This window comes from Nicotiana tabacum, chromosome 4, assembly GCF_000715075.1.
Source record: "Nicotiana tabacum cultivar K326 chromosome 4, ASM71507v2, whole genome shotgun sequence".
Classification (NCBI taxonomy): domain Eukaryota; kingdom Viridiplantae; phylum Streptophyta; class Magnoliopsida; order Solanales; family Solanaceae; genus Nicotiana; species Nicotiana tabacum.
In genome coordinates this window covers 8,504,109-8,515,145 of record NC_134083.1, presented here as the reverse complement: position 1 = coordinate 8,515,145, position 11,037 = coordinate 8,504,109, and the positions used below count along the sequence as shown (strand labels likewise).

General features: G+C 34.5%; 1 protein-coding gene across 5 annotated transcripts; it reads left to right on the top strand.

Moving 5' to 3' along the window:
• Positions 1-2,061: 2,061 nt before the first annotated feature.
• Positions 2,062-10,539, top strand: LOC107815348 (homeobox-leucine zipper protein GLABRA 2). Of its 5 annotated transcripts, XR_012708487.1 has the most exons (12): positions 2,062-2,425; positions 2,558-2,823; positions 3,371-3,488; positions 3,702-3,899; positions 4,588-4,980; positions 5,889-5,993; positions 6,236-6,445; positions 8,392-8,566; positions 8,645-8,919; positions 9,232-9,318; positions 9,655-9,769; positions 9,872-10,005. XR_012708487.1 is itself a non-coding variant. In XM_075251343.1 (11 exons), the coding sequence occupies exons 1-11, from the start codon at positions 2,339-2,341 to the stop codon at positions 10,253-10,255; spliced, it is 2,298 nt and encodes a 765-aa protein (XP_075107444.1). In that variant the 5' UTR covers positions 2,062-2,338; the 3' UTR covers positions 10,256-10,539. The 5 variants fall into 5 exon arrangements, 4 of the variants coding, with proteins under 4 accessions (XP_075107444.1, XP_075107446.1, XP_075107447.1 ...); XM_075251343.1 differs by lacking the exon at positions 9,655-9,769 and having other exon boundaries at positions 9,872-10,539; XM_075251345.1 differs by lacking the exon at positions 9,655-9,769 and having other exon boundaries at positions 9,254-9,318; positions 9,872-10,354.
• Positions 10,540-11,037: the final 498 nt, after the last annotated feature.

Sequence of the window (11,037 nt, the reverse complement as noted above, 5' to 3'; positions counted from 1 at the left end):
ATTGTCAAATAAAATTTTGTTCTATTCTTGTGATGAGACAATGTTCAGTACCAATGATAAAGCGTTAATGCTTTTTAATGGTTTCTAAGTTTGATACGGAGTATATCAAATAGTGTATATATTGGATAACATGTTTAGGAATAACCTTTATAAATGTGAAGTGTAAGCCGCTTCAAGGAGAATTCTTTAAGGCCAGTTCTCTACGCACTTATGAACCAGGCGGTGTTCATGGCTGAAACGAACAAAACAACGAGAATCAAAGGCAGTTAAAGGATTGATTGTGTGACTTATGGTTGTTTAGGTATACACTAATGTTCAAAAATATCAAATCTACCGATTGACCGAGTATATCCGACATAAGTTCACTGTGAAAAGTTCAAAGGAAAACCTACTTATCCAGATGCGATTAATCTTTGCTTGTAAATCACACAGTTTTTCATACATGCATATTTTCAGATAGCCATTCCCCATTCATATGGGGGATTGTTGGATTTTTATCTAATTAGATAGTAGGTGTGAATGGGAAATAGAGAAAAATAATTTGGAGGGAAACGAAAAGTTTGAAGTTGTTTCCTTTACTAATGCACTTTGTCCCTCATTGGAAAATAGAAAGAAAATCTTTGTACTTATACAGAGAAGCACATCTTCTAGCTCTTAAAGAGTTAAGAAGAAGTGGTGCCTCGCGTCGTCGTCGTCGCTCGCTCGCTCGGCTTCGGCTTACCCCTACCTAATTTCTTTTCTAATATTTTTTCGCGGAAATTTAATTTAAAATCCGTGGTTCCCATTCCCAATGGTCATTTTGAGTTTAAAATTCGCGACCAGACTTCTGCCGAAATGATACCTCATATAAACAGGTACCTTCACACCTATTCAACCCAGACTGTTTGGCTATAAATTCAGAGATTTTGCCTCATTTTTCAGCACCGAAATCTACATATTCTCCCCTCTCTTTTGCATTTCTGCATTGTTTTCCAACAAGCAAAATGTAAGCATCAGTGTGGTTTACTGCCGTTTGTTGAGTTTGACGAAGTTCGGTAATTTTCATTATCGATATCACCGAATAGTTGTTTCGTTCTATCCTGAGAGGAATTAATCCAACAACCTTGGACAACAGTGAGGGGATTAAATTCCTTAAGAAAATACAGTTTCTGTTGGGCTTGAAACTTTATTTATTCTGCAACTGCTTCTGTTTTTTTTTTTTTTTGCAGAAATTATTTACGAACACAGGTTTATAACAAACACAAGATAAAATGGAGGCCAGCATACAATTATGGCAAGAAATAAGACTTAAGATGATGCAAGGGTATCTAAACAATACTCGCTCCATCCCATTTCATATGATACAATTTGCTTTTTAATCTATGACATAATTTTTATTGATTTTATAGCCAATAAATTATCTCTGTATGTTTAAAATAACAAATTAAAATTCAAATAAATTTTAAACTTCATTATTAGTCAAACATATTCATGTAAAATGAGATGGAGGAACGGAGTAATAGTTACACTCAACTATCATTTAGGCTATTTATCAAGTTTAAACTAGATGTATTTAATGTTTATATCAAATTAAATAATTTAATTGTAATATTTAAATTAAACTGAGAATAGATAACCATTTTAAGTGACAGATGCTTGTATGAAAGATATTTATCTTTGCATCCATTAATTTGATGTATAAACACAGATAACTTTTACCATTCATTATAATGACGAACAATCTTGTACATTATGTTACTCATTTCGGCGTGAAGAGTGAAGACACAATATATCAGTGAGGATTATAATGGATATGTAAGTGTTTTTTCATCTTTAATTAGAGGTTTCAGCTTTGAACTTTGGGTCTAAAGTTATCTTTGTTAGAGAACACTTTCTCCGAGATGAACTTTTCGAATCGAATCCAAATTTAATCGAGCCTCCAAAACGAATACCTGACATCAGGCGGCGAGAACAAAAAAAAGTGAAGGCACGGTTCAATTAACTAGTACTACTAGTAGATAAACATGCAGTTGAAGCTTAGGAGTAATAGTTCATTAAGTGTGGAGTAATAAAAAGTTAGTTGAAGACCAAAATCACTGACCCTCCACCGTATCTAACAGTCAACTCCTACCAGCCCCCCACCCCCTCAGGTCTTTCATTTGTTTGTTTTATATCCTTTAATTCATCTATACCCCACTATTTTTTTTCTTCTCTCTCTCTCTCCTCCAATAAACAGTCTTATTCGTACACTCAAAAACGCACAGAGTAAAAAGAAAAATCAACATTCAGTTTATATTTATGTCTCTCAATCTATTTTCACCATAATCCAATTCCTCAACACACCAAAAACACTACTGCCATGGGCGTTGTGGACATGTCGAATAACCATCCTCCTCCTCATGAAACCAAAGATTTCTTTCCCTCTCCTGCTCTCTCGCTCAGCCTCGTGAGTAATTAATTAATTTTATGCTTTCGTAAAATCGCCCTTTTCCTTTTCCTTTTCCTTTTCCTTTTTTCTGTATGTGTTAATTCTGCTTTTGTTTTATCGCTTCTAATTTTTGTTTTGAGTTTTTTGAAGGCTGGAATCTTCCGAGATGGCGGAAACGGGGAGACGGAGGAGGTTGAGGATGGAAGTGGAAGTAGAGGACGGCCGAGAGAAGAATCAACGGTCGAGATTAGCAGCGAGACTTCTGGACCACTGAGATCACGCGGTTCTGATGATGATTTTGAGCATGACGATATAACTTGGAACGAAGATGAAGAAGATCCTAACAACAACAGTAAGAAGAAGAAAAGAAAGAAATATCACAGACACACTGCTGAACAAATTAGAGAAATGGAGGCGTAAGTTCATATAACTCTTCTCACTATAATAAATGAGTATCCGATTTTAAGATAAAAATTACTTTTCCATTTGTGTTTTTCTTTTAAACTTGTCTTTTTGCTAAAGCGTTTTACTTTGAATTGACAACAGAAGAATCTTCAATGATAAAACTCATAACCCTGACAGTAATTTCTACCATGCATATATATCTTAGGTCATTAATTCCCTAACACATACTGTATATACATTCCATCAAAATTATTTGTATAAACCCCCTAAAGCATGCAATTAGCTAGTTTTGTCAATTAATTCTTGTGTTTTATTCTTCTTAATCTACTTTTCTTTCATTTATTGAGTCACAACTGATGTCAACCGACAGCTGATCATTCATTAAATTTTATTTCGACTATTAATCTAATTTTGAGTAATTAAAAAGCTAATACCAGCAGCTCATGTAACATGGTTCAAGAACTGTAAATCTTAAGTTTTTGAACGTATATGCATAAGCGAGCGGGTCTCCTTTTCTACTTTCTTCAATACTTATGAAAAATGCATTTTATTTGACAGATTATTCAAAGAGTCACCGCATCCAGATGAGAAGCAAAGGCAGCAACTCAGTAAGCAATTAGGTCTTCATCCAAGGCAAGTTAAGTTCTGGTTTCAAAATCGGCGAACTCAAATTAAGGTAATTATATTTATTATAGAGTAGAACTTTATTAAAAATCTATTCTTGAATAGTGAGGACATATAAAGAGCAATGAATCTTTCTTGGATATGATTATAAATGTCACAGACCGCCGTACGTAACCCCAGGGACTGAGTATATTTTTGTCCTAAGTCAAGTCTTGTCTGGTCTCGTTATTAATTGGTGTAAATTGTGACGTGGAAAATTTTGCAGGCAATACAGGAACGCCATGAAAATTCTTTGTTAAAAGCTGAAATAGAAAAACTTCGTGAAGAAAATAAGGGATTAAGGAAGACGTTGAAGAATCCTTCTTGTCCTAATTGCGGGCTTGCTTGCTCTAGCAATGATGCTCCTACTCTCCCCGCTGAAGAACATCAATTAAGAATCGAAAATGCCAGACTTAGAGCTGAGGTAATTTGAACACAAATCGTTATCTTCGAAGAGTAAGCATATATTACTTTGATCGATGTGTCCCAATATATATATATAATAGAGCCGGATTCAAAATTAAAATTTGATGAATTTCGCTAAATTCATTGTATATGATTTCAAATTTGGCCCCAATTGAGCATAAAAATTATCTTTATCATTTTATCTTCAACTTGAAATATTATTTGCAAATCAAATGTTTGTTTTACAATTTGGTCCATTATTTAAAATTCAACTTGGAATAGAGAATTTGAAGTTTAAAAACTGGTTTGAAAATAGTAATGGTTTTTAGGTAACTCTTTTTCCAAGCTAATTCATCTCAAATACAACTCCAACTTTCAAATGTGTTTTTTTCAAATTCAATTTTAAATACCTTTTTTCTTTCAATTTCAGCCAAATATTTCTCCAAAGACCTGATCAATCATTTGCTATGATTCTAGTAATTTTCACATATATATATATATATATATAGGGATTGTTACACAAATAGCCGGTCAGATTCTCTGTTTAATTTTTCTAGCCGATATATATAAATTATATATTGATTTTTGTAACAATCTCTCTCTATATATATATATAAAACGCTGGATTGAGTTGAACCATTAATTATACGATACATACCCTCCCTTCGTACATATATAACATGCGCTTCTAATTTTGGAGAATGCAGGTTGAAAAGCTTAGGGCAGCATTGGGAAAATACCCAATAGGGACATCACCGAATAATAATAGCTCCTCGTCATGTTCAGGAGGAAATGAAGAAGAAAATAGAAGCGCTTTAGATTATTACACGGGCATTTTTGGGCTTGAAAAGTCAAGGATAATGCATGTAGTTAATCAAGCAATGGAAGAAGTTAAAAAGATGGCTACTAGTGGAGAACCACTGTGGATCAGAAGCTTTGAAACTGGACGAGAAATACTTAATTATGACGAATACATGAAGGAGTTTCCGACTGAAAATTCCAGAGATGGACGGCCTAATAAGAGATGTATTGAAGCCTCCAGAGAGACGGGAATTGTATTTATGGAACTCCCTCGACTTGTTCAGACTTTCATGGACGTGGTAAGATCGTTCAACTATTCTCACCTCAGTTATTTCATCCACCTAGTAATAAATAATAATACTACTCTTTTTATCCCAATAACACTTTTCGCTTTTCGAGATTCAAACTTTATAATTTAGGTCATGCATTTGGACGTAAAATTTTTCAGTTTTTCAAAATAAAATTTACACATTTGGAAACTAAGTAAAAACATACTATAAGTCACGGCAATTAATGATTCAAAATATTTAAAAGGCATATCAAAAAATTACAGTCCAAGAAAAATTTGGGGGGGGGAGGTGTAGTATATCTGGTCCATATTATTTTCCATTCTTTTTATACTGAATTTGTTTCAAAATATTTGATGCTTTAGAAAAACGAAGAATCATCTATTACAGTAATTAATTCTCTAATTAGTGGAGTATCAATTAAGTGAAATGTTTAAGAGAGATAAAGGTAGTTTCAATTTGACAAATACTTTTAAAATTAAGGCTACTAGATATCTCTCTTAAAGATCGTGCAAAAACCTTAAAGACAGATACTATGAACAATGGAGAGCATTTCTTGAGGAAGTATTACAACATCATGATGTTTAGACATTTTCTTTTAGGATTTGCCCAGAAAAAAATAAGTATATAACTTAATTATAGGTACTGATAGTATAAAGAATTTACTATTTATATATTTTAACCTGTTTAAATAGGTAAGCTGCATTATTTTTAGGGTTCACTATCCACTTATTATGGACGGTTGCATAGTATATACTGATCCTAGTTTTTTTAAAATGACATAAGTAATAATGTACAAAGTAATTAAATAGAAAAAAAAAACTTTGCAAAATGCGTAAACCTTGAGTCCAAATTAAACTCTGGTTATGTACACAAGCTATCTTATTGATGTTAAATTCTTTGCAAATATATTCCTGAAGAATCAATGGAAAGAAATGTTCCCATCGATGATCTCAAAGGCAGCAACAGTGGACGTAATCTGCAATGGTGAAGGTGCTAACTGCTGGGATGGTGCAGTTCAGCTAGTAAGTAGCTTCATACATATTGTTCTTTCTTTTTTATCTTGTTTTGATGAGTATGAGTTTTACTTCAAAGAGGAAAGGTTTCAAAAGAAAGATGGGGATAAATAGTTTGTTTTATAAAAAACAGAAGATCGTAAACATGTACACTACTATAATTACCCCCCCCCCCCCCCAAAACGCTTGTGAGAGAAAGATAAGGGTTTTGTCTGTGTGTTCTTTATAACTCACTGGGTATTTTGGCACAGATGTTTGCAGAAGTGCAGATGCTAACACCAGTAGTGGGGACGAGAGAAGTGTATTTTGTCAGATATTGCAAACAATTGAGCGTAGGTCAGTGGGCAATTGTGGACGTTTCTGTGGACAAAGTTGAAGACAACATTGACGCTTCTCTCGTGAAATGCAGAAAATTACCCTCCGGCTGCTTTCTCCAAGAACAATCCAATGCCCACTGCAAGGTAAGTACCTATGTTTTCTAACCCTAATTAATTTTCTGTTTCTTTTTTCTTTTCTTTCTTATCACTACACAACTAGCTTGAAATGGTCTGTCCATGTACTCTCCTGTAATTCCTTCCGCACTAAAAAGTACTCCACATTTTTTTATGTAGTATATTGCTAAGGTCATATTACCATATTTGGCTGAACATCCAGGTAAAATTTTTAAGTGTGTCAAACGGCCGGGATGGCCGGTTCGGGACCGGCCCTGATCGATTTTAGACCGAACCGCACCAGCCCGGTGGTAGGGGACCGGGCAGGGCTGGGTTGGGACGGGAACCAGCCTGTGCCGCGGAAAATTTCAATACCGGGTAACCGGACCAGTCCAACTCGGTAAGGTCTTGTCAATAGTGAACTGGTTAACCGGACCGGTTCAACGGCTAGTTCATTTTTTTTAATTTATAGTCTTGACTGTTGGCAACGGTCAGCTGCCATTTTGACTGTTGCCCAACGATTAATTTGCAAGAATAGTCCTTTTTAGGTATTTTTTTCAAAAACAACACTTTTATTATTTATTAATTTAGGCCTTTGAAAAATTATAAATAGGCCCTCGCCTCTTCTTCATTTCTTCACTCATCTCTCAATTCTCAAACCCAAATTCTCAATTCAAGTTAAATCATGCCTCGTGCTTCTAGAGTGCGCTCATATGTTTGGAAACACTTTGAGGTGGTAGAAGAAAATGAAGACGTTCGCAAAGTAGAGTGCAAGAACTGTGGTCGGGTCTTAAATGTTAGTCGAAAGTGGGAGGGCACAGGCTGTTTAAGGAGACATATCAAGAGTTGTCTTGAGCGTCCTCCAGAAATTCGTATTTAAGTTGATTTGAGACAATTTGTGTTATTTTGAATTTATTAGACTTATTTAAGCTTAATGTATTAGTTTATTAGACAAGTTAATTTGAAATATTATTATGCAATGAAAATATGAAATGAAAGCCTTTGAAGTTTGATCCTTACATATTGGTCTTATTAAATAATTTTATGTAGCCACTTCATTTCAATTTTTAAATTTTTAAATTCAAATTTCAACACTCCAGTTTAAGTTATATTTTTTTTCAATTTTAAATTCTTAATGAATTTTTCAAATATAAGGCTTTTAAGTTTTAAAGCCTTTGAAGTTTTTAACTTTTTATTCAAAATTTCAAATATAAGGCTTTTAAAGCCTTTGAAATTTATTCAAACATTCTTTTTATGCTTTAGTTTTTAGTGTTTTATATTTTTTACTTTATCTTAATATAAATTACGATTGTTATACAAAATACAAAAAAAAATTAAATAAAACTAGTCCGGCCCGGCCCATTAGGCTCGGAACTATTCCGGTTCAATTTAGCACCGGAGAAGCCTGGAACCGATAAACCCGGTAAATTGTAACCGGTACCGAAACCGGCCGGTTCCCTTTTCCTCTAGCCCGGACGGCCCGACCCCTTAACACCTTTAAAAACTTTAGTATCTGGTGTCGGGCATGCTAAATTCTGGAAAAATCTTAAAAGCACAGGTAATCCACAGGAAAAAGAAAGTGGGAAATTTTTAATATGGTTTTATGATTGACAAATAATTGGACGAACCTAGAATTTTAAAAGAAATAGACCAAAAACCGAAACGGAAGAAAAACAAAAGCAAGAGGAAAAAAAAGACACAGCAAGAGTTGGGATGCTGCTATGTATAAATATAAGGATTTAGCGTATAATACACATTTGTAGTGCAAAGAATTTTTACACTATCATTATTGGAGTTTAGTATGGATCACACTCAACTCCAGCAATCATTGTATATTAATCTGTTGTAGCATGTGACTTGAATTATTTCTCTGAGTTACTAATTTCACTTATTAAGAAGATTACATATAGTTATCTTTTACATTTTTTAGCATATAGTATAAGTTAAACTCTAAATCTAATTGCTCTCATGTTTAGGTAACTTGGGTGGAACATCTGGAGTGCCAAAAAAGCACAGTTCATTCTCTGTACCGTGTAATTGTCAACAGCGGCCAAGCTTTTGGGGCAAGGCGTTGGATAGCTACACTGCAGCAGCAATGCGAGCGCCTCCTCTTCTCCATGGCCACCAACATTCCTACCAAGGATACAACTGGTAAACTAAACTCCATGTCTTACATTAACTTATTCCAAATTGGTTCGAAAATTAAACTGTGTAAATGAATTGAAACAGGTGTTGCCACACTTGCTGGTAGAAAAAGTATACTAACATTGGCACAAAGAATGACATGGAGTTTCTACCGTATGCTTGGAGCTTCTAGTTATAATACATGGAACAAGATTCCTAGCAAAACTGGCCAAGAGGATATTAGGGTGGCATCTAGGAAGAACTTGACAGATACTGGTGAGCCCCAAGGCGTGATCCTCTGTGCTGTTTCATCCATTTGGTTGCCAGTTTCTCGCAACCTACTCTTTGATTTCCTGAAAGATGAAACTCGTCGACATGAGGTTAGTAAGTTCAATATTTATCTCATTGCATTACATTCAGTATATTCTTCAAGCAGGGGCGGATCCAAAACAATGATAGCGGGTTCAATGGAACCCATAACTTTCGACACAGAGCATAAATGTATATGTAAAAATCGACTATAATTGCAATAAATAGTAGATATGAACCCATAAATTTAAAATGCATTGGGTTCAATACTAAAATCTTGAATGTTGAACCCTCAAAGTTTAAATCTCGAATCCGCCTCTCTCTTCAAGGAAAAAAAAAAAAAAAAAAGTGTTGACATTTTTCAATGTATTCTGTTATCTAAGTGGGATGTCATGTCAAATGGAGGTCCAGCGCAATCCGTTGCAAATTTAGCAAAAGGTCAGGACAAAGGAAATGCAGTCTCAATCCAAGTGAGTATATACCTCTCATAGAAAGACGTTTTGTTTATCTTCCTTCTCCTTTTCCATGAATGTAAGCTATAAGGAAGTAACTAAAAAGTGGCAAATGGGTGGTTCGATCAAACTTATTGATTGGGCAATACAAGGTCAGACTAATAAAAAATTATGCTCCAACCCATTCAAAGTTCGGTAGGATCAAGATGAATCAAATAAAGAGTCATAACCCGACCCAACCTCTACTTCTTTTTATTTTGCCTTTAGAAGAAAAAATGATAGTTAGTGCATTTTTCTTAGATTATTTGTTTAAATTTTTCCAAATTTACCTAATATTGCATTTTAACCTGACAGATTATACTATTTTGACCTGTCGTGACCTAATAATTGAATGGGTTATTTTGAATTCAACTCATTGAGCGAAGTCAACAAATGGATCAATATATTCGACCCGTTTAAATATCGGCAGGTTACTAAAAAACGAGTTTGATTTTGCCCTGTCTAAAGAAATATGATCAATACTACAACTTTTTCCTAATTGGAAGTTTGAAAACTATACACTCTTTTTCAGGCAGTGAAATTAAGAGAAAACAACATGTGGATTCTCCAAGATACTTGCACCAATGCTTATGAATCCGCAGTAGTCTATGCCCCAGTTGACATTGCAGGCATGCAATCTGTTATAACAGGCTGCGACTCGAGCAATACTGCTGTGTTACCTTCAGGTTTTTCAATCCTTCCTGATGGCATAGAGTCAAGGGGTTTAGTTATAACTTCCAAACCAGAAGACAGAAGTTCAGAAGGAGGATCCTTGCTAACAATTGCTTTTCAGATTCTAACTAGCAACTCTCCAACAGCTAAACTTTCTAAGGAGTCTGTTGAATCTGTCAACAACCTTTTATCATGTACATTGCACAAGATCAAGACAAGTTTCCAATGTGACGATGCATATTAATTCTTGTAGGTAGAAATATGCTAATTTCATTATACAGATGATATAGTTCTCCTCCTCCTTTACCATTTTCATCTGAATAGAATGACGAAAAGGATTCACATAAAGTGATGAGTTCTTCCCCCCATAATTGTAATCCCCCACATTAAGATAGACATATTTACTTCAGATTCTCGACTCTTGCGATGTTATCAAGATAACAACCATCAAAGGAAACTTGTTACAACACAGATGTGTATATACTACTATAAGAATTCTCGTCACCTCATATATAATTTTCTTTCTCTTCTTTCATGCTTTATGTTCTTTGTGCAGTAGATTTACAAAATTATCTCCATGTTAATGTTTTATTTCAATGACTTAGAAGCAGCCAAACTACATTAAACTGGATATAAGAAATGAAGGGAGCTGAAAGATGGCAATGGTAAAAGGGCATCTCTGATACTTCCCAAAAATTCTAAGGGCACCTACAACATTTTGCCAAATAAAGTATAGTGAGAAACTACTATAACCCAACCAACTAATAAACAAACAACTTTGACATTAAGTCGGGTAATGAAACTACAAGCTGGACAACAAGGGATGGATTTACCCATTTTGAAACATCGATGTAAATGAAAATATGGAATACCTGGCTTGCACTTAAAACTGAATCCAAAACAGGATTTTTGAGGTACATCTTTAAAGGAATCTATTTTCTTTCATTATTGGAGTTCAGGGCTTTCAAATAAAACTCGGAAGATGATATGCATGTACACGACGAGCAAACTAGCTTCAATATTGAT

Coding starts and splice junctions, on each gene's coding strand:
- LOC107815348 (XM_075251343.1), top strand. CDS start 2,339: ATGGGCGTTGTGGACATGTCGAATAACCATCCTCCTCCTCATGAAACC. Junction 8,567..8,644: donor TCCTACCAAGGATACAACTG/GTAAACTAAACT, acceptor GAATTGAAACAG/GTGTTGCCACACTTGCTGGT. Junction 8,920..9,231: donor ATGAAACTCGTCGACATGAG/GTTAGTAAGTTC, acceptor CTGTTATCTAAG/TGGGATGTCATGTCAAATGG.